Here is a 23,829-nt window from a genome sequence, read left to right on the forward strand (position 1 = left end):
CGGGCATCATGGGCTGCAGGAAAGAATGCAGAGCTGGGAGTCAGGACACCTGGCTCTGGAAGGGGAGTGGGGTCCAGTGGGTCACAGCAGGCAGGACTGGGAGTCAAGACTCCTGGGTTCCATTCCTGGCTCTGGGAGGGGAGTGAGGACTCGGATAGTGGAGTGGAGAGTATGATTATAAAATTTGTGGATGACCCAAAGCTGGGAGGGGGATTAGAATTCAAAACAACATTGACAAATTGGAGAATTGATCTGAAATCAACAGAATGAAATTCAATGAAGACAAGTGCAAAGCACTGCACAGACGAAGGAAAAATGAAATGCCCAGCTACAAAATGAGGAAGAACTGGATGGTGGTCATACTGCAGCAAAGGATCTGGGGGTGACAGTGGATTACAAACAGAATATAAGTCAACAGTGTGATGCTGTTGCCAAAAAAAGCGAATATCATTCTGGGGTGTATTAACAGCAGTGTTGTATGTAAGATACGGGGGCGGGGGGGGGGAGTAGAGTGGTAACTGTCTTGCTCTATTTGGCACTGGGGAGGCCTCAGCTGCAGAACTGTGTCCGGTTCTGGGCACCACACTTTAGGAAAGATGCGGGCAAACTGGAGAGAGTCCAGAGCAGAGCAATGAAAATGCTAAGAGGTTTAGAAATCCTGACTTAGGAGGAAAGGTTAAAAACACTGGGCTTGTTTAGTCATGAGAAAAGACTGAGGGGACCTGCTAACAGTCCTCCAATATGTTAAGGGCTGCTCCAAAGAGGACAGGGATCAATTGTTCTCCATGGCCCATGAAGGCGGGACAAGCTGTAATGGGCTTGATCTGCAGCAAGGGAGATTTAGGATAGGCAGTAGGAAGAGCTTTCTAACTCTAAGGGTAGTTAAGCTAGAGCAAGCTTCCAAGAGAGGTTGCGGAATCCCCATCTTTGGAAGTTTTTAGGAACTGGTTGGATAAACACCTGTCAGGGATGGTCAAGGTTTACTTGGTCCTGCCTCAGTCTAGGGGGCTAGACTTGATGACCTCTCGAGCTTCCTTCCTGTCTACATCTCTATGATGCCTAGTGGTTAGAGCAGAATGGGCTTGGAGTCATGATGCAGGGATTCTGTTTCTAGCTCTGGAAGAGGAGTGGTGTCTAGCGCTTAGAGCAGGAGTGGGCAAACTACGGCCTGTGGGCTGCATCCGGGCCGCAAGCCGTTTTAAGCTGGCCTGTGAGCTGCACAACGCTGCTCGGCCCTGCTCCAGCTGGGGCGCTGGGTCGGGGGCTGGACCACGCAGCTTGGCCCTGCTCCGGCCAGGGTACAGGGTCGGGAGCCGCACCACACGGCTCCCAGAAGCTGCGGCATGGCCTCGCTCTGGCTCCTACACCCTCCAATGGGAGCTGCATGGGCAGTGCCTGCAGATGGGGCAGTATGCAGAGCTGCCTGGCTGCGCCTCAGTGTAGGAGCCAGATAAGGGACATGTGACTGCTTCCGGGAGCTGCTTGAGGTAAGCGCTGCTCAGAGCGTGCACTCCTGAGCCTCTTCCCATGCCCCAACCCCCTGCCCCAGCCCTGATCCCCCTCCCGCTCTCCAAACCCCTCGATCCCAGCCCGGAGCACCCTCCTGCACCCCAAACCTCTCATCCCCACCTTCATCCCAGAACCCACACCCTCAGCCAGAACCTGCACCCCTTCCCGCACCCCTGCCTCAGCCCTGATCGCCCTCCCACTCTCCAAACTCTTGGTCCTAGCTTAGAGTACCCTTCTACACCCCAAACTCCTCATCCCCAGAGCCCGCACCCCCTCCCACACCCCAACCCTAACTTTGTGAGAATTCATGGCCCGCCATACAATGTCTATTCCCGATATGGCCCTCGGGCCAAAAAGTTTGCCCACCTCTGGCTTCGAGCACAGGTGGGGCTGGAAGTCAGCATGCCAGGGAGTCTGTGCCATGCACAGGATGCCAGGGAGTCTGTGGGTGGAGTGCACATGACTGTATGTCTGTGGCTTTCTCTGTGTACGTGTGGCTATCTGCGTATGTGCTCCCATTCACTGCGACTCACATCCTTTCGAGTCCGGTGAGTGCGTGGCAGGCCTGAGCAGAGCCCACACCAGGCTCTGATTCCCCCACACTGCCTGCCGTGAATCCTGGGATCAGGCCCCGCAGAGACTGAATCCCCCTTTGCCCACACCCAGGAAGGGCTGTGGGGAGGGGTGGGAAACTGGTGCTGGAGCTGCTGTCCTCATTGCATTCAACCCATGATCTGGGCACCATCCCGCCAGCACTAAATTCACACCCAACAGCAAGGGGCTGCCTTGAGTAAGGGTGCCCATCGTGGTGGCTGTGAATAACAGTGATCTAGACCCCCCAAAACTGGCATCCCCCAGGGCTGTGAGCTAGATGCCCCAAGACTGGCATCCCCTCTAATTCTGTGTTCTAGACCCTCCCAGGGTGGCATACTGTCCCACATTATGATCTAGACTCCCCAGATTGGTACCCCCTTCAGTACTGTGATCTGGACCACCCGAGACTGGCACCCCTCCAACGCCATGATCTAGACTGCCAGACTGGTACCTCCTCCAGCACTGTGATCTAGACTCTCAGACTGGCCCCCTTCCAGTGCTGTGATCTGGATTCCCGGACTGCCTCTCAGCAGAGTGACCTGGATTCCCAGACTGCCCTCTGGATTCCCAGACTGCCCCCCCTCCATACAGTTATCTAGCGCCCTCAGTGCGGTGATCTAGGCCGTGCCCCCTAGCCTGGCAGCTGTTCACTGTTCAGTTGTGGGAATCGCTAATGTGCTAAAACATTAATAAGAAATAAAAGGCCCCGATGGAAGCCCTGGGCAGCTGCTGATACTTCTGGCAGGATACACATTCTTGGGAAGGGTGACCCCAATGCCTCCCTAGGGCAGCTGGCATAAGCTCCATGCCTTGAGGGTGCGGGGAGAGCTGCTCCAAGTGTCAGCAGATGCCCTGGGACATTGGCTCCTCCAGGGGACTGGGCCCTGACTGGTGTTCGGGTTATGACAAACCACATTGTCAGCCCCCACACCCCTTGGCTCGCTACGCTGCAATAGCTGCTCAGACATATAATGCCTTACAGATGTGCGCCCGGCTGCGCTGGACAGTGGGAAGCTGGGCTGGGGTGCCAGGGGTCCTGCTGAGATTGTGGGGGGAGGGACATGGGCTGGTGTATGTGTAGGAGATGTGAAGAGTGACACTGGCCATGTGGGAGTCTGAGATCATGGAGAGAGGCATGGGGGCCCGTGGGGATGTGAGTGGGAGGCCGAGATCATGGGGGGCTTGCACTAATGGGCGTGGGTGGGGAGATATTGAGATTAGAGGGGCCTTGGGCTGGTGGGGGTGGGGACACTATGGCGCAGGGATGGCACGGAGGCCCCCAACCACACCCCACGCAGCACAACTCCAGACCCTTTGACCCTAGGTCTCCTTGCAGAGACATGCTGGGATGGCACAGAGCAGGCCAAAGGCCAGTCAGGACAGCACTGGATGGCTTCTAGAAACGCAATGAGATAAGACTTCACCCCACAACCAGAGTAAGGGTCAGGACAACCCCCCACCCCAGCTGAGTTTTCTATAACCCTGTCAGTGCTAGGACCTTGAGGGTGCATGCTGGTGCTGATCTGCCATGCCAGGGTTATGGGTGGCAGTGCCAAGGCGTGTTATCCCCCATTCTACAGAGAGAGAAACTGAGGCACAGAGTGGGGCCAGGAGTCAGTGGAGGCGGGATTCCTGGGATGGAGGGGTGGGGCTGTCCCGGTCCTGGGAAGGACACTTCATACCAGCTGCCCCTTCCCCGAAGCCCATTCCTCCCATCCCACTGTGGATCCCATGCCCCCCAGTGTGGGCCCAGGGACTATCTCCAGGCACTGGGAGAGGGAGTTGTGTGGGAGGCTCAAAAGGCAATCTGGGGAAAGGGGCATTTCTATTGGCTCTTGGGGAACAACCCCTAACAGTGAGAGCACGCTAGCCTGAGCAACAGTCTCTTCCAAGGGTGGAGGAGTGAACTGCTAAGACCAGAGTCCTGGGGACCTGGTGAGCCTTCCTCCTGGGGGGGGGAATTGCCTGGAGGCAATGATTCTGCTCTGGTGGGGGACACTGTGTAGTGCATGGGATGACCCTGCCCTCGGACAGGGGATTGAACTCTGAAGGCCCCGAGCCCTCTCCCAGGCAGGCTGTCACGCAGTGCCCCACCAACCCCTTGCCCCCACTACCTGTAGGCCACGTAGTGGGCGGCCACGCTGGCCAGCATGAGGAGGAGGCAGTAGCCAAAGAGCTTCCGGTTCCAGTGTTGCCTCTGCTTGGCCTGGGTGCCTGAGAAGGCCTCGGCGCGGTGAGTGCGGAACTGCTCCCAGTAGCGCATGTTCTCGTCGGGCCCTCGGCTGCTGGGAGACAAAGGGGCACTGATGCGGGCCGTGTTGGGGGCAAGGGTCTGACCACAGGGGACTGCTGGCCCTGGACAGGACTCCTGGGGTGTCTCCCAAGGATCGAGCCTCAGGATCAGGGCAGGGGGCCGGGAGTCAGGACTCTTGGCTTCTATCTGCCCATTGGACCAGTCACCTATGAAATTCCCAAAGTATCATGGCCACACGTCCCTTGCGGTGCTGATAGGGCTGTCTTGCTCTGGCAGCCTGTGAGACTCAGCACAGCCGTCCTGCCCCTCCATGCAGGGTCCACGAGCCCAGGGTGCTCTGGGCTGCCCCAGAGAATGGCCCTGCCCCAGCACACGCAGTCCCTCTGGAACGGTCTCTTCCCAGGGCTGGGAGATGCAGAGAGGGACGTCCCAGCCTGGGGACCCCTGCGCCAGCTGGGAGCGCTCGCCTCACAGTGTGTCTGCTGGGGTCACACTCACTCACTCCCCTGACACCTCCCCCCAGCAATGCCTACGTGATGGCATGTGAGCTGTGGGGATGGCCCTACCCTGGCAAGCTGCCAGCCCTTCTGGGGGGCCTGGGGCCGCTGCAGGGGACTCAGCAGCCAATGCAGCCAACCCAGCCTTGCAGTCCACAGACCCCATTTCCCCATCTGGGGTGGGGCAGATATGTGGCTAGATGGACCCATTAGTCTGATCCAGGGTGGCAGGCAGGATACCGGTCTAGATGGGTCCCTTAGTCAGATCCGGGGGTTATGGGGGTGACTGGGCTGGATGAGCCCCCTGGTCTGACCCGGGGGTGGGGATTAGCGGGCTGGATGGGCCCCCTGGTCTGATCTGGGGGGTGGGGGTTACCAGGCTGGATGGGCCCCCTTGTATGATCTGGGGGATGGGGGTTACCAGGCTGGATGGGCCCCCTTGTCTGATCTGTGGGGTGGGGGTTATGGAGCTGGATGGGCCCCTTGGTCTAAGCCAGCACTGGGAGGACAGTGAGCTATCATATCTCAAACAAGTCTTGCGGGGGGGCTGGTCTCCATTGTGTTATGGAGACAGCGGCCCAGATGGAGCAAGCTACGGAGCCAGATCATTAGACTGAGTGGCGAGCTGTTATGGGGCGAGGGGGCGGCCAGGGCAGGATGGGCCAAGTGGCCTTTTCCTGTTTAGCAGCTTCCTGACAGCCTGATGCTCAACAGCTTGTCAGTGGCAGCTGCTCAGGTTTCAGCTGCAGCTCCCAGCACCTCTGCGCTGGCCTGAGGTCCCTGTGCTGGCCCTTCTCAGCTCAAACCTGCACAGGATTAGCAGGGGCTCAACACAGCCTCGGCTTTGGAGCCAGCCTGAGTCTCCTCACTGGCTCAGAACCAGTGTGGGATCAGTGGGTGCAGACATGGTGCGGGGGGCAGCTGGGTAGTGAGGACTGAAGGTTGAGAAGAGTCAGTCAATCACGTTGACAGGTGGGGGGATACCAGGCTCTGATCTCTTACCCCAGCATCACCTCTGTGCCCTGTGCCGTGGCCCTGGTGCCCTTACCTGGTACTAGGCCTGGGTCCCAGGTCTGTGAAGTCAAAGGGGCTGTGCTTGGGGCTGCTGCCCGCGGTGGGCCTGGCTGCGTGCCAAGCCCGCTGGCTGTCATAGAGCCTCCTGCTGCCCTCCTTGCTCAGCACCCGGTAGGCCTCATTCAGCTGGACGAACTGGCTGTGCAGGTCGGGGTTTTTGGGGTCGCTGTCAGGGTGCAGCTGGGGGACACAGAGACAGAGGGGAGGGTGAGGGCCTGGGCAACAGCATCGGACTGAGGATCTACCAGCCCAAGGGAGCCAGCAGAGGGGCTTACACAGCAAGCCAGTGCAGGGCCAGCCAGGGTGTGAATCTACAGCACGCCCACTAGCTGTCCACTAACTGGCCATATACACGAGCCCTAGCACACCAGGGCAGCCACAATGGCAAAGCAGTGCTAGTGTAGGCCTGACTGCCCCCTATGCACACTCATGCACCCCCACACCACGCACTCCTCCCCTACCACATGCAAGCACCCCACACATGCACATGCATCCCCAACATGCACACTCATACATTTGCCCCGTTTCCGCACAACACACATCTCGTCCCGTCCCCCACAACCAATCCTAGGGCCCAGGCCGGCAGGCTCAGGAGAACACAGAGCTACAGAACCTGCCCCCAACACTGCATGCCTACCCCACTCTCGTCAGAGCTGGCCCATCGCTCACGTTTATGGGGTGCAAATCCCCCTGGAATGTAAATAGGCTCCTGGTTAAGACCCCGCCGCGCGCTCTTAGACCTGCACTGCCCCCGCTTGACGCAAGTACAAGGGGGCCATGCTGCCATGAGGTCACACAAAGGGCATGGCTAGAGGCTTGTATACCTGCCAGCTTGTGTGTTCGTCCCGGGTGACTGGAGAGGGAGAGCCCATTTCACCCCACCCCTCCAGGAGCAAACTGCAGGGGGCACTTGTTTGGTGAAAGGAGTTTCATTGGGTCTTTCTCAGGCCACATTTCAAACGTCACTGGCCCAGTCAGGAGAGACAGTGTGTGTGACAGCCTGGCCTTGTGCCCAGGGCACTGAAGTGGGTGTCAGGACTCCTGGGGAGTCGTTAGACGAGGGGGTCCCTTCCAGAGCTAGGCATAGAACCCCAGTGCCCTGCCTCTCATGCCTACCTTTCTCCACAGGTACTTTACTAGGCCAGGGAGGGGAAATACAATTGTTAACAGAAGAATGTGCGCATGCTTGTGCAGAAGGGTGGGTATGTGCCATGTGGGTATGTGCACGTATGCACATGAGCGACCAGGATTCTGTGCCAAGCTGGCTGAGATAGCAGGGCCTGGACTAGAGTGCCCTAGAGGCTAGTCTGATTCCTGTATCTCACAGGCCACAGGACGTCCCTGAACTATTAGGAACAGGGGAAACGTTTGGGATAGGGGAGCCTACACAGGAAGGATGGGCTCCACCTAAACCAAAGTGGATCCAGACGGCTGGCACTTAACATTAAAAAGGTTGCAGAGCAGTTTTTAAACTAAGAGATGGAGGAAAGCCAATTGCTGCAGAGGCGCACGTGGATCGGACAGAGACTTCTCTTAGAGGAGAGTCTATTGATAGAGATTCTCTAGGTTTTAGTCAGGAGGAGAGGATGGAAGAGAATAAAGTATGGGACAGACTGGACAAGAAACATTCACATAAAGAATCTGACACATCAGAAAAGGGCAGACAAATAAACAGTGACAAGTTTTTAAAGTGCTTGTACACAAATGCTAGAAGTCTAAATAATAAGATGGGTGAACTACAGTGCCTCGTGTTTAAGGAGGATATTGATATAATAGACATCACAGAAACCTGGTGGAGTGAGGACAATCAATGGGACACAATCATTCTGGGGTACAAAATATATCGGAAGGACTGAACATGTAGTGCGGAGGGGATGTTGGGACTATATGTGAAAGAAAATGTAGAATCAAATGAAATACAATTCTTAAATGAATCCACATGTTCCATAGAATCTCTATGGATAGTAATTCCATGCTCTAATAAGAATATAACAGTAGGGATCTATTATCAACCACCTGACCAGGACAGCAATAGTGACAATGAAATGCTAAGGGAGACTAGAGAGGCTATCAAAATAAAGAACTCAATAATAGTGGGGGATTTCAATTATCCCCAAATTGACTGGGTACATGTCACCTCAGGACGAAATGCAGAGACAAAATTTCTCGATACTTTAAATGACTGCTTCTTGGAGCAGCTGGTACAGGAACCCACAAAGGGAGAGGCAACTCTCGATCTAGTCCTGAGTGGAGCGCAGGATCTAGTCCAAGAGGTAACTATAACAGGACCGCTTGAAAATAGTGACCATAATATAACAACATTTAACATTCCTGTGGTGGGAAAAACACCTCAACAGCCCAACACTGTGGCATTTAATTTCAGAAAGGGAAACTATGCAAAAAGGAGGAGATTCGTTAAACAGAAATTAAAAGGTACAGTGACTAGAGTGAAATCCCTGCAAGCTGCATGGACACTTTTCAAAGACACTATAATAGAGGTTCAACTTAAATGTATACCCCAAATTAAAAAACACAGTAAAAGAACTAAAAAAGAGCCACCGTGGCTTAACAACCATGTAAAAGAAGCAGTGACAGATAAAAAGGCATCTTTTAAAAAGTGGAAGTCAAATCCTAATGAGGTAATTAGAAAGGAGCATAAACACTGCCAAATTAAATGTAAAAATGTAATAAGAAAAGCCAAAAAGGAGTTTGAAGAACAGCTAGCCAAAAACTCAAAAGGTAATAACAAAATGTTTTTTAAGTACATCAGAAGCAGGAAGGCTGCTAAACAACCAGTGGGGCCCCTGGACGATCGAGATACAAAAGGAGCACTTAAAGACGATAAAGTCATCGCAGAGAAACTAAATGAATTTTTTGCTTCAGTCTTCACAGCTGAGGATGTTAGGGAGATTCCCAAACCTGAGCCATCTTTTGTAGGTGACAAATCTGAGGAATTGTCACAGACTGAAGTGTTACTAGAGGCGGTTTTGGAATTAATTGAGAAACTGAACAGTAACAAGTCACCGGGACCAGATGGCATTCACCCAAGAGTTCTGAAAGAACTCAAATGTGAAATTGCAGAACTATTAACTATGGTTTTAACCTGTCCTTTAAATCCGCTACTGTACCCAATGACTGGAAGATAGCTAATGTAACGCAAATATTTAAGAAGGGCTCTAGAGGTGATCCTGGCAATTACAGGCTGGTAAGTTTTAATGTCAGTACCGAGCAAATTAGTTGAAACAATAGTAAAGAATAAAATTGTCAGACACATAGAAGAACATAAATTGTTGCACAAAAGTCAACATGGTTTCTGTAAAGGGAGATCATGTCTTACTAATCTATTAGAGTTCTTTGAGGGGGTCAACGAACATGTGGACAAGGGGGATCCAGTGGATATAGTGTACTTAGATTTCCAGAAAGCCTTTGACAAGGTCCCCCACCAAAGGCTCTTCCATAAATTAAGTTATCATGGAATAAGAGGGAAGATCCTTTCATGGATTGAGAACTGGTTAAAAGACAGGGAACCAAGGGTAGGAATAAATGGTAAATTTTCAGAATGGAGAGGGATAACTAGTGGTGTTCCCCAGCGGTCAGTCCTAAAACCAATCCTATTCAACTTATTCATAAATGATCTGGAGAAAGGGGTAAACAGTGAGGTGGCAAAGTTTGCAGATGATACTAAACTGCTCAAGATAGTTAAGACCAAAGCAGACTGAGAAGAACTTCAAAAAGATCTCACAAAACTAAGTGATTAGGCAACAAAATGGCAAATGAAATGTAATGTGGATAAATGTAAAGTAATGCACATTGGAAAAAAATAACCCCAACTATACATACAATACGATGGGGGCTAATTTAGCTACAACTAATCAGGAGAAAGATCTTGGAGTCATCATGGATAGTTCTCTGAAGACGTCCACACAGTGTGCAGTGACAGTCAAAAAAGCAAACGGGATGTTAGGAATCATTAAAAAAGGGATAAAGAATAAGACAGAGAATATCTTATTGCCCTTATATAAATCCATGGTACGTCCACATCTTGAATACTGCATACAGATGTGGTCCCCTCATCTCAAAAAAGATATACTGGCATTAGAACAGGTTCAGAAAAGGGCAAATAAATGATTAGGGGTTTGGAACGGGTCCCATATGAGGAGAGATTAACGAGGCTAGGACTTTTCAGCTTGGAAAAGAGGAGACTAAGGGGGGATATGATAGAGATATATAAAATCATGAGTGGTGTGGAGAAAGTGAACAAGGAAAAGTTATTTACTTGTTCCCATAATATAAGAAGTAGGGGCCACCAAATGAAATTAATGGGCAGCAGGTTTAAAACAAATAAAAGGAAGTTCTTCTTCACTCAGCGCACAGTCAACCTGTGGAACTCCTTGCCTGAGGAAGTTGTGAAGGCTAGGACTATAACAGGGTTTAAAAGAGAACTGGATAAATTCATGGAGGTTAGCCAGGATGGGTAAGGAATGGTGTCCCTAGCCTCTGTTTGTCAGAGGGTGGAGATGGATGGCAGGAGAGAGATCACTTGATCATTACCTGCTAGGTTCACTCCCTCTGGGGCACCTGGCATTGGCCACTGTCGGAAGACAGGATACTGGGCAGTATGGACCTTTGGTCTGACCCAGTATGGCCGTTCTTATGTTCTTAATCCCTGGCTGAATTAGAGCAGATCTAACACAGCCTGTGATAGAGAATCCACCACAGCCCCAGGGAAGTTGTTCCATTGGTTAATTACCTCACTGGTACAAACTGGCACCTGAGTTCTAGTCTGAATTGCTCTAGCTTCAGCTGAGTCCAAGCATCTCTGGCCAAGGTCCTTCCTCTGGGCTCACTGCCTGGGGATGGAGATGCTCTCACTCCTGACTCATAGGCCCCAGTGCTCCCGGTTCGGGCTGCAATTGCCTTTAACTGGATGGAAGAAAGGGCGCTGGATATTTTCAAAGTTAACAGCCAATGATTTCCGTCCCCAGCAGATGATGACTCCTTTGTTCCTGCAGACTCCTCCATCCCCAGGTGTGCAGGGACCTGCTCCCAGTCAGCTGGGCGTGTCGGCTCTACTCATCAGAGCAGCTGACTTCATGCTTGGGACAAAGAGGAGAAGGGGTGGAGGATCCAAGCGGCTACCCACAGTCTGCTCTGGGAGCTGTGATTTGGTCCTGCTCTGTACAAGCAGCCAGGCCAGGCTGGATCCAGGAGCGTGCCAATGGCCTATGGCCACCTCTTTGGGTTAACCCTTTGCTTGCCTGCATGCAAAGATCTCAGAGCACAGGGAATCCAGTCTCCCAAACCTGCCTCAGTTGAGACACATGGACGGGGGAAGAGGCTCATCCAAGATCACATTGTAAGTTGGTGGTGGAGCAAGGACTGAACACAGGTATGGAGAGGCCCAGCCACCCCTGCTAATGCCTATTCCCATCATGCTAAAATCCAAGCCCTATGCAGTTAGGGGTCAAAACACTCCTTTTCTTTTATTAGATTTATGTTTATCTATTTAATAGTTTAATAGACTAGAAAAGCCCAAAGCAAACATGTTGACCTTCTTGAAACTAAACACTTTGATGTTGCCCAATCAACATTTTTGTTTGGAAATTTTGGCTTTTCGTTACAATTTGGAACTGATTTTTTTCCAGAATTTTGGAATTTCCCACCGAATGGAATTGTGTTTTCCAACCAACACTTGATTTAAGCTTCTTTGCCTTGGCTGGAAATCTACCAGTGTCTCCCCGCAACGCTAGTCCCTTTGCCCCAATTCTCAAAGGCCAGGGGACACCTTGGCCTCAGACACTGTGCAAGCAGTCCTAGACACATGGAGGAGTTTACAGGTGCTTTCAAGGAGACCCTGGCCCCTACCTGGCATTCCTGAGGGCAGGCTGGGACCGACTGGTGACTCCGCAAACATCAGAATCCATGCCTGCCAGCCCCTGTTGTGTTCTAAACCTAGAGCCCTCCCAGCTTAGCATAAGTAGGAGCTCTGGGACTTAGTCAGTTTCTCTCTAGGGATGGCTGCAAAAGGTATCAGAGTACCTAGGCAGCAGGGTGGAGTGGGTGGGGCACTGGACTGGGAATCAGGAGACCCGACTGCTATTCCCAGCTCCGTTACTGAATTTGGGAAGGTTGCTTCCCCTCCTACTCTTTGTCTATTTAGGCTGGCAGCCCTTCAGGGCATGGACTGTATCTTGCTATGAGCTGGTGAAGCACCTGGCATGACAAGGGTCCTCGATTTCGACTGGGTATCTGTGCAGCGCCCAGAAAGACAGGGAGCCCCAATCTTGGTCTGGGACCCGTGCAGCACCCACCACGACAGAGGCCCCAACCTTGGTCTGGGGTCTGTACAGTGCCCCGCATGAAAGGGGGACTGATCTGGAACCGAGATCTGGCACAACAAGGAATTCCAATCTTGGTCATGGGTCTGCACAACGACAGGCCCTGGGCAGCACTCAGTGCAGTGGGACTACTGGACCTCAAGAACTTCCCTGCTCTCCAGTCCTTGATCCCCCATGCTGCTTTCTCTCCATGACTCTGCTATGACCCAGCTGTCTCTTGCAGGCTGATGAGAGCAGTGAGGTTATCATAGAAATATAGAGCTGGCAGATACTTCAGGAGGCCATTTAGTGCATCCCCCTGGGCTGAGGCAGGACCATGTATATCTAGAACAGAGGTGGGGACACTACGGCCCGCAGGCCACATCTGGCCCGCGGCAGTGTGTCTAGCTGCGGCTGCCAGACATGGTGCTCTGAGCGGCATGGTAAGGGGGCTGAGGCCGGGGGGTTGGATAAGGGGTGGGGGGTCTCGGGGGCAGTCAGGGGACAGGGAGCATTTGGATGAGGCCGTGGTTCTGCGGGGGAGTGGGGGTGGTCAGGGGACGGGGGGGTTGGATAGGCGTGGGATCCTGGGGGGCCTGTCAGGGGGCGGAGGTGTGGATAGGGGTCAGGGGACAGTGAACAGGGCGTGGTTGGATAGGTGTGGGGTCCTGGGGGGCCTGTCAGGGGTGTGTGAATAGGGGTAGGAGGACTGGGAGCAGGGGGGTTGGATGGGGGGCAGTCCCAGGGGGGCGGTTAAGGGTGGGGAGTCCCGGGGGGGCAGTCAGGGGACAAGTAGCAAGGGGTTTGGATGGGTCAGGAGTTCTGAGGGGGGCAGTCAGGCGAAGTGGGAGGGGGCGGATAGGGGCTGGGGGCCAGGCTGTTTGGGGAGGCACAGCCTTCCCTACCCGGCTCTCCATACAGTTTTGCAACCCCAGTGTGGCCCTCGGGCCCAAAAGTTTGCCCATCTCTGATCTAGACCATCCCTGGCTGGTGTTTGTCTAACCTGTTCTTAAAAACCTCCATGGAAGGGGATTCCACAACCTCCCTACATAAAATGTTCCAGAGTTTAACTAGCATTAGAGTTAGAAAATTTTCCCTAATGTCAAACCTAAATCTCCCTTGTTGCAAACTAAGATGATTCTTTCTTGTCCTGCCCTTGGTGGACATGGAGAATAACTGATCCCCATCCTCTTTATAACAACCTTGTACACATCTGAAGACTGTTATCATGTGCTTCCTCAGTCTTCTCTTTTTCAGACTAGACATGCCCAATTCTTTTAACCTTTACTCACAGGTCAGGTTTTCTAAACCTCTGATCACTTTTGTTGCTCTCCTCTGGACTCTCTTCAATTTGTCCACATCTTTCTTAAACTGTGGTACCCAGAACTGTGGTACCCAATACTCCAGCTGAGGCCTCACTTGTGCTGAGTGGAGTGGAACAATTACCTCCCATGTCTTTATATACACCACTCCTGTTAACACACCTCTTCCACAAACACAGACCACTCTGAGACCTTTTTGCTTGTAAACTGTGTAGTTGATTAGTGTTTTAATCCCTCCATCAATGCACAGCAGTGTCTCCACAAATTTACACATTGTATCTCAACTTTCTGACCCCTTCTCCAAAAGGGTGTGTGTGTGTGAGGTGTGTCTACTCAGAAGGAGAAGTTACTCGCCTTGTGCAGTAACTGGTGTTCTTTGAGATGTGTGCCTCCTTGTGCCTTTAATCTGAGATTTTTGGTAATAATGCCTGTTTGGCCCGTACATGTGCCCTGTGGTTCCTCATGCCCACTCAGAGGCTATTTAGGGCTGTGTGGACGATCCGCCCTCAATTCCTTCTCTACCACAAAGTCCCCAGAGGACACTCCAAAGTGGAGGGCAGACAGTGGAGAACCCATGGGGACACACATCTCAAAGAACTCCAGTTACTGCACATGGTGAGTAACCTCTCCTTCTTCCAATCGTGTCTCTATGGATGCTCCAGTTCAGGTGAGGTCAGCAGCAGCACCCCCAGCTGAAGATAGTCTTCGGAGTTGAGACCAAGACCGAAGACAACACAGCATTTCCAATGGCAGCATCTGATCTAAAAACTGGACCACTGCATAATGCTTGGAGAAGGTATGTATGGAAGAGCAAAATGGCAGCATTACAAATGATCCAGAATAGGGACATTCTTGAGTAATGTCATAGAAGCTGATAGGGATCTTGTGGAATGGGCCAACATCCTAGAAGGAGGCTGCATATCTGAAGATTTATAGCACAATAGGATACAGTCAGAGATCCACCTGGAGAGTCTCTGGATGGAAATGGCCAAACCTAACATAAGTGGCCAAAATAAGGATGGAACTGGTTATGTACCAATTCCAGAACTTCACCACTTGGGCACAAAGGCAAAGGGATCTGAGTCCTCCCTGGTGGTTGAGACAGAACATGCAAACTATGTTGTCTGTGAGAATTTTTATGGACTCCTTCCTGGTTAGAGGCAGGAAGTGGATACAGACAGTCCTACTGCCCTCATTTTGAGGAGGCTGATGTGTAGTCATGTCTCTTAGGCAGATCAATGTTCTACCTACCAGGTGACCCTTCTTAATAATAGCCTGAATCTGCTCATGCTGGTCAGCCAGCAGATGCTCAATAAAGGTGGTAAATTTGGCATAATTTGAGTTATTGTATTTAGCCATGAGAGCTTGATAGTTTGGGATCCTAAACTGCAGAGTGGAGGATGAGTAGGTCTTTTTGCTGAATAGATCAAGGCATTTTTGGTCCTTATCATACGGTGTGGGTTTTGCATGATGTTGTCTGCCATGTTTGTTCATTGCCTCCACAACCAGGGATGGGTTGGATAGGTGAATAGAATCTTTAGCCAGTGTGTAATATTTCTTATAGGCCCATTTACATGTTGGCAGAATTGTCGCAGGGCTCTGCCAGATGGATTTTGCAGGATCCAACAGGGCCTCATTAATGGGCAAGGCAACCTGAGTAGCTGTGATTCCCTGACCATTTCCAAAGGAATCTGGAGGGAATCGGCAGTGTGCTTCATTAACTCTTGGAAGAGTCAGACGTCATCAGCCACAGTCAGTGGGGGAGGCATAACCACTTCATCTAGGAAAGAGGAAGAAATATCTATTTGGGGAGTAACCTCTGTATCTGACCAGGCCTCCTGCTCATCAAAGGATTCTTTCGTCTGAGGTAACAGCGGAACAGTTGGAGTAGGGGAGTGTCTCCCCCTGTATTCCCGATGAGAGAGACTAGGGGCATGGGAAAATTGCTGACGATATACAGCCCAAGGATCCCAGTCTGGCCACTGGGGAGGTCCAAAAGGTCCAAAAGGCATTCACTGGTGCTCAAACCAGATTGGGAGAACATGGTCCTCATTATGAGTCTCAGTTTTAGCTCCTGATTTTTAATGACCCTGCCCTTAAAAGTGGCGCACATGGGAACACTTTTGCGGGATATGATGCTCTCCCAAGCAGCGGATACAGTGGGAATACCTGTCAATGACCAGGAGGGCCTCCTGGCAAGAGACGCACTACTTGAAGCCCAGAGAGCCTGGCATAACTCAGGGCAACAGTACGTAGCAGGGGAAAGTCTCCCTCCCCAAAGGGCAAGAGGATCAAGAGAAAGTCTCTCTAAATCCTTCAATAGAGGGTAACAAGGCTAAGCGACTGCTCCATCTCAGGCCAAGATGGTTGAGAAGGAACTGAGGGTCACCCACACAGCCCTATACAGCCTCCGAGCAGGGCGTGAAGGAACATAGGACGCATACCAGGCTGAGCTACCATAAATCTCCAACTAAAGGACAAGGGAGTAAGTGCCCCTGAAGCAGAGCACCCACAAGGAGACTATTCAAAGAAGAAGACTTTCATTGTCAGGCTCCCCTAGCCTTCTGTTTCTCTCCTTCTCTTTCCCCGAGCACTCCTTCCAGTGCCCTTTTCTACAGTGTCCTGGGGAATGGGTAAATCGGCATATTTACTCAGCAGCCCCAATCTGGCCTGGTAGTCAGGTATACCTCTGTCCAATTAGGCCTTCTCCAGGAGAACCTAATTAGTACTAACAGTGACCAGAGTGCAGGCTTAAGTGCCAGCCCTCAGCACTCTGTCACAACACCCCAGAACGATATTTGCCTTTTTCCACAACAGGATCAAATTGTTGACTCAAATTCAATTTGTAATCTGCTCTAGCCCCCAGATCCTTTGCCACATTACTGCAGCCTGGCCGGTTATTCCCCATTTTGTATTTGGGCATTGATTTTTCCTTCCTAAGGGAGAGCTTTGAACATGTCTTTACTGCATTAATTTAATCTCTCCACCCTTTCCCAGCAGATCTATACTAGAAATGACTCTGTACTCTCTATACCCCTCGGGAGAGGTCTTCCAAAGCTGTTGCTCTGTTGACTCAAGAAAGCGGTATTAACTTTTCCCTCCCAGCTGTCTTCCATTCCCAGCCCCCGCCCAAGTCAGCTGCCTAAGCTTTTACAGAGCACTGTGATGCTGATCCAGCAATGGGGCGGGAGGATGGGATGGACAGGGCTAGCCAAAGCCCCATTGGAGGCTTTATCACCTGGCACGGACCAGCAATCATCTTTGTTCCAGAACGACCCACCTCAGGCCTGGCCAGACCTCACTGATATCACTTCTCTTGGCTATGGAGCTAAGCAATAGGAAATGGAGAAATCCAGAACAGTGAGGCTGTGTCCCAGGCATCCCAACATGCTCCCCCTTCCAGCTCTTTAGCCAAGCCAGCTGTCGAGATGCTCAGGAATTTTTCTGTGGAAAACACCAGCTCGCCAAAACCAAACCGTTTGACAGGAATGCATCAGTTTTGAGGAAGCTTTAGTTGGGAAGATTTTCCAGGCTCAGGATGGGATTTCTCGTCCTAGAGAGAGAGAGATGCGCCAGCAGGGCCCATTTCCCTGGGCAGGATCACCCCTGCATGCCATTCCCCTGCCACACCCCAGGATAGCACTCAGCTGGGATGTGGGAGACAGAGCTTCAATCCCTGCTTCGAATCAGATATAGCAAGGACTTGAACCTGGATCTCCCATGTCTCAGCCAAAAGCCTATGCCGGGGTGACTCATTCTCAAACCAGAGAAGGATCTTGGTTTAGTTCCATATTGGAATGGAAACAAATGTCAAAACAATGACATTTTTTACGATGGAGAATCCTCGTTTTCCAGACAGACCCAGTCAATTTCCTTTTGAACTGCTGTCCTCAGGGAGACTCATTGCTCAGTGTGGAGGGGGGTTCTGATGCCACTCCCCACCTGGCTCGTTGCTCTGACAACACCCAGGGGTGAGATGCTCACGCCATCTCCCTATTTAAAAGGGTGGGAGCTTCGATTCTGCAGCCCAGACATCACTGATGTCCCCCCATCTGATAGCACAGGGAAGAGCAGCTCTGAGTCCCTCATGGAAAAACCCTTGTGAGTGAAGCCAAGAGGGTCCTATAGAACCTGATGGGATACAACGAAGAAGCAGACCTTTTCTATAGGGGGTCGGGAACCACCCACTGGGGCTGAATAGGAAAAGAGAGAACCCCTGTAGATAGAAGCTCTCATCCCCACTTCAGTTCTATAGGGCTCTCTCCAAAGGTAAATCCCTCCATGGGGGGCTAAATTGGAATATTTATCACAGAGGCATGGGAGGTAAGAGACAGACACCCCAGCAGCAGCAGGGCTCACCCCCCTGGGCAGAATCATCCCCTACACGCCATTCCCCTGCCCAGGACAGAAAGAGACACCCCAGCAGGACCCAGTGCAGGATGCTCCCCTATGCGCCATTCCCCTGCCCAAGCAGTGGGGCAGAACTGGTGAGCTGCAGCCTGCTCCCACAGACAGGGGGAGGGTTTGGCCTGAGGAGTCATGGGCCCAGTTGGCCCTGTCCCAAAATGCCCTTCTGCAAAGAGCCACAGGGAGTAGTCCAGGCTGCAAACAGCAGGGGCTGCAGGGATCCTTCTCTGAGGACTCCTACCCCCGACAGCTGGGGCACAGATGTTGGGCTCTGGCTCCTGCTGACTCACTGGGCTCCTGCTCTCCGCTTTGGCTCTGGAGCTTGGAGCCAGCCCAGCCCCAGCATGGGTTAGTAATAAGAAGCCTTAGGCAGAGCTGCAATCTAGGGGAGTGGGTGGGTTGGAGCTCAGCTTAGTTGCCCAGCTCTCCACTCCTGTGACAAGAGCCAGCCTTGGGGAAGGGGGGGCATGAGGCGAGCCTCCTCCCTGCTGGGTAATGGCATCTGGGACGAGTGAGAGGCTGTCCTGGCTGCTCCATAGGGCTGGCCAGATGGGAGAGGAGGATCCTGGCTGATTTGGATCCCTGCACTTCAGCCTGGGAGACTCAACTGAATGGGACCCAGCAGAGGCAGAGTTTGCAGCCAGACTCTATTAAAATTATGTGTATCCCACTTGCTAGGTGCTGCACAGACCTCAGCTGAAATTGGGGCCCCATCATGCTGGGCGTTGCACAGACCCCAGCCAAGACCAGGGGCCCCACTGTGCACAGACCCTGACTGGCACTGGGGCTCTCATTATATCGGGTGCTACACAGACCCCAACTGAGATTGTTGTGCATGGTGCTGCACAGACCCCAACCGAGACTGGGGCCTCCACTGTGTCCAATGCTGCCCATATCCTGACCAAGATCATGGCACTGTCATGCTGGATGCTGCATAGACTCTGACCCAGATGAGGACCTTCATTGTGCACAGTGCTGCACAGACCCTGACTGAGATAGGTCAGACCCTAGACTGATCATACTAGGCACTGCATAGACCTGGACGGAATATGGCTCATTGTGCTGGGTGTTGCACAGACTACAACCAAGATTGGGGCCCCCTCCTGACTCATAAATTGCAGAATAAGTGTGAAATCAAGAAGATGAAATTCAATAAAAACAAGGGCAAAGTACTACACTTGGGAAGGAAAAAGGAAATGCCCAAATACAAATCGGGGAATAACTGGCTAGGCAGCAGTACTGCAGCAAAGGATCTGAGGGTTCTAGCAGATCACAAATTGAATATGCGTTGACAATGTGACGCTGTTGCGAAAAAGGCAAATGTCGTTTTGGGATGTATCAACAGGAGTGTCACACGTAAGACATGGGAGATAACTGCCCTGCTTTACTCCCCACTGGGGAGGCCTCAGCTGGAGTACCGTGTTCAGTTTTCGGCACTGCACTTTAAGAAAGATGTGAATAAACTGGAGAGTGTCCAGAGGAGAGCATAAAAAATGATCAGTGGTTTAGAAAACCTATAAGGAAAGATTGAAAGTACTGGGCATGTTTAGTCTACGGAAGAGAAGGCTGAGGGTGGCCATGATAAGTCTTCAAATACTGAGGGCAGGATACGAAAGAATCAGCTTAGCTTGTGGCAAGGGAGCTATTAGGAGAAACTTTCTCTAGTGAAGCACTGGAACAGAGCTTAGCTAGGGAAGTTGTGTCCTTAGAGGATTTTTAGAACAGGCTGGACAGGGATGGTCTAGGTTTACTTAGTCCTGCCCCAGCACGAAGAGATGGACGAGGTAACCTCTTGCGGGCCCTTGCAGCCCTGCATTTCTATGATTCTATGATTGCCTGGCAGCCAGCTCAGGTTCTGACCTGGTGTGCCTATCCCATTGGCTGTCATGCGCCACGCCTGCTACTGATATTCTAGCTGGTTTCTTAATGGTCCAGAAGGGAAGCTTTGCTAAGCAGTAGTTGCAGTAGGAAGAGCAACACAAATAAAGCAGGTGCTGCTGGCTTGCCTTCCAGAAATACTGAAGCTGAAACGACCTTCAAATGTTACGACTTCACAGGGGCCCATTTGATCCTCTATGTTCCACAACAGAACCAGCTTGCCATAAGTGATTAACTGCGCAGGAGCCAGGACACCTGTCTTCTAGTCCCAGCTCTGGGCAGAGAAGTGGAGTCTAGTGGTTAGAGCAGGGAGTCGGGACTCCTGGTCCTGGATTCTACTCCTGGTAGAGCAGGATGGCTTGGAATCAGGGCTCCTGGCTTCAATCCTTGGCTCTGCCATTGACTCCCTGTATGACAGTCCCCTTTTCTGTGCTTCATTTCCCCTCACCTGTAAATGACTTTGGAACAGAGGCTGTCTTACTACATGACTGCGGAGTGCCCAGCATCACAGGGAACTGATCTCTGTCTGACCCTGTAGACACTACTGTAATATGAATAACAATAAAGTAGATAGTTACAGAACAGCCTGTCCAGAGGCTTCTCCCTGAACCCCACTATATGTGTGAGGGCAATCAGGAATAAGGAACAAACTGGTGGAAATGGGAATCAGATCCCACATAGAAAGCGGATACACTCTTTGCCCAGCCTGAATTACAGCTCCTTTTCTGTTCCTAATGCAGCTGGAATTAATACGAGGCCTTTTTTCTTCCGAAAGAAAAAAATAACAGCATCATTTTTCAGGCCCTTATCACCCTGGAACATCTTTCTTTGAGCCCTTGAGTGATGCCAGCATCGCTCTGGAGAGCGGGTTTGTAAGTGAGCCACAGACACTCTGCAGGCACAAAAATATTATCATGGACAAGCTGTTTTGTACAATTTCATTGGTGATTCAAAGGCTTGCTTTATTGTTTAAAAGCTAAGGGCTTTATCCTGCTTCAGCTGAAATCAGTGACAAAACAGCCCCTTTATTGTAGGTTTTGTGGTAGTGCCTAAAGGCTCCCACTGAGATCAGGGCCCTGTTGTGCCAGGCACTAGACTTTGACTGAGATTGGGGCCCCCACTGTGCCCTGGGAGATGTGGTTGAGCTGAGGAATCCAGCCCATAGAGGAGAATGGAAGCACAAGGCTACCACCCCCTCTGACCCAGTTGAGTGGTGTGTCTTGGGAGTCACAGAACTGTGGGTGATGAAGCCTGCACAGAATGCAGCCCCTTGGTCCAGGATGGATTTTCTTTTGGCCCCAGAACTGCCAGCAGAGGGGCATACTCGAGGACATTGTCCTACGCCATCTCTCTCGCAGCTCACTCTTGCTGCTGCAGTGGCTTCCATTTGCAATGCTTGTAAGTTGCATGCACACTCGGCTGCTGTCCACAGCAAGGGTGCCGGTGGCTGGGGGCCAAGCCTGTAGCTTTGGCTGAGCTGGTGGAGATAGGAATCACTGCACAGTAGCTGCTACTTGTGGCTAGCTCATTCCTGCTCCTACAGCTGGGCATTATGGGAGGCATTAGTGCAAGCATGGATGGAGCTCCAGGATGCATTGGTACATCCATTGCGCAGGTGTGGCTCAAGGCCAACAGCCATGTCATGGCCACCAGGTCCCTCCCATGGTCAGTTTGCCATCAGTTGCTTCCTTTGGGAGTCACAGGTGCTCTCAGCACCTTGCAGAATCAGTTCCTGAGCGTGGGTGCACCCCCTGGAAGAGCAGGACTTTGCCTCAGTGCCTTGCTACTGTACTCCACCCAGAGTAGGCTACAGCCCAGCTGACCTTGCCATGCACCATGTGCTCCTAGGGATGACTGTGATGGGAGTGCATTTGACCTGGGACTCTGTTCAACCTCCTTTGGGGGTTTCTGAGTGGGAAATGCCCCACATCTTGCCTTTCCACTCAGGATGTGGCAGCAGTCTCTTTGGCAGCATCTCCATGCCCTAGTGTTGCCCATTGTTGTGGTGGGTGAGCGTCCCTCACTGCCCAGCCCCATTTGAAGAGCCTGGCACAGAAAGGCATGAAACTCTGCCTTCCCCAGCTCTTCACATCATCAGTTTCCTAAGAGAACGAACTCCCCAGCATAAGTCAGAGAGCTGATGTTTGCACTTCTGAGAGCTGAGGATAGAACCCAGGAGTCCTGGCTCCCAGCCCCCACCACTGTAACCATTAGACATTACTCCCCTCCCAGAGCTAGAGACAGAACCCAGGAGTCCTAAATCCCAAACCTCCACCACCCTAACCATTAGACCCCCGCTCCCCTCTCACAGCCAGAGACACAACCCTCGAGTCCTGACTCCGAGGCCGGCTGGAGTAACCACCAGACCCCACTTCCCTCCTAGAGAGCTGGGAACAGAACAGGCATCTCCAGCATTTTGCTTTCTCCCCACTGGGACACCTAGGTGACAGAGGGGACAGATCTGCACTGCTGGCTATTTGCCACATCTCAGGGCACTCCAACCACACCCCGCTCCCAGTTGATGCACGTGGCCCCACCTCATTAGAGCATGGAGGAGGAAAGATTTGGCAGACGTTAAGGAGTTAAGACACCCCTGCGCGCCTGACAAGCCTATAAATCCTCATTAAGGGGTTTTTCGCTAGTTAAACGATTTGATGCAAGAAGTGGGGCCTTGAGGTTGTTGTTTCAAAGCAACAGGTCAGAGCCGACAGATGGACCTTCCCATCTCATTAACTGTCCCAGGCAGGCAGGCAGGGAGGGGGCGGCTCCCTCTTGATGGATCAGATTCGGAGCCCACTAGCACCCAGCCCCATCACCAGTCCCAGGGCTGAGCTCCCCAGATCCAGATGGGACTGGAACGCTCCTTCACTTCTTTGGTGTTTGGAGCCTTTCCCTCTCTTGTCCCCCCTCCAAACTCCCTCAGCCGACGCAGCACAATCACTCCATGCACTGAACCCCCAGGAGGGCAATTCACAACAGCCATGAGAACATTTCACAATGCAGTTATGGGGAATGGACTTGGAGGGGATCCTGTACACCACGCATACACTGCATACATACCATACATAGAACACGCACTAGACACCCGCACTGCATGCACATCCACACTGCATGTGTACTCACACTGGATGCTGAGCATGCGCACTCACAACATTCACATACACATACACACACACAAAAATGGCTCATCTGTCCTAGCTTGCACTTTTGCACCAGTGCAAACCCCTCATGGACCAAGCAACTCTCCCCAGCATGAGCCACCCCAGTGCCAGCCATATTTTACAGCAGTGCAGCATGTTTCATGTTTGCCTGATTTGCCAGCACCTTTGCACAGCTGCGAGCGTGACCTACACCCCAGTCAGAGTGAAAGCACTTTGCATAGTGTGAGCAGGTGCACAAGTGCAGCCAGGCTTCTGGTGAAAGTGTGCTGCAGCTGTAAAAAAGTGACTGGCACCAGGGCTGCATGCCCTTGTGCCACAGAAACATGCAGACAGAGCCTACCTGGGCTCTCTGAGGCTGCTCTACGTTTATACCCGCAGCTAATGGGCAGCTCCAGGCTGGCCAAACCTGTAATCCATCCCGGCATGCCAACACAGTGCTGGGCTTGGCTGGAGCACCCTCTGCTGGTTGTCAAGGAGACTCAGCTGGCAGAGGGGAGCAGGGTGGCTGGGCCCACGGACCCGACCTGGGTCAAGGTGCAGCTACAGAGTTCAATAGTGATTTTGTCTCTAACGGAAGGACTCCCAGCATGCAATTCTCTGAATGACAGTCAAGTGCCTGGCACCTTGCTTGTCCATGCCAGCGGGTGGCTCTGCTGGCAGCTGGGTCAGGGCAGTGGGAGTTCTTGAATGCCTGCAGCTGAACCTTCCCCTGCTTTGCTGGTGCCAGTCCCTCTCCTCCCCTTTGCTTCCAGCTGTTCCCCTTTTGCCTGCATCTGAGTCGCTGCAGACCAGTCCCCGGTGCATTCTACTGCTGAT

The 23,829-nt window shown here is 52.1% G+C and overlaps 1 protein-coding gene across 5 annotated transcripts in view; it reads right to left on the reverse strand.

Moving 5' to 3' along the window:
* The window catches only part of DNAJC4 (DnaJ heat shock protein family (Hsp40) member C4), a 75,902-nt gene that overhangs the window by 14,558 nt on the left and 37,515 nt on the right, over positions 1-23,829 (reverse strand). For 4 of the 5 annotated variants that reach the window (XM_043551228.1, XM_043551227.1, XM_043551229.1 and 1 more), the window contains 2 exons: positions 5,903-6,108; positions 4,218-4,388 (listed from right to left, as the gene is read on the reverse strand). In XM_043551228.1, the coding sequence (XP_043407163.1) occupies positions 4,218-4,388; positions 5,903-6,108 (377 nt within the window). The remainder of the gene's footprint in view (positions 1-4,217; positions 4,389-5,902; positions 6,109-23,829) is intronic. The other variant, XM_043551225.1, reaches the window with a different exon arrangement.

The sequence above is a fragment of the Chelonia mydas genome, chromosome 7 (assembly GCF_015237465.2).
Source record: "Chelonia mydas isolate rCheMyd1 chromosome 7, rCheMyd1.pri.v2, whole genome shotgun sequence".
Classification (NCBI taxonomy): Eukaryota; Metazoa; Chordata; order Testudines; family Cheloniidae; genus Chelonia; species Chelonia mydas.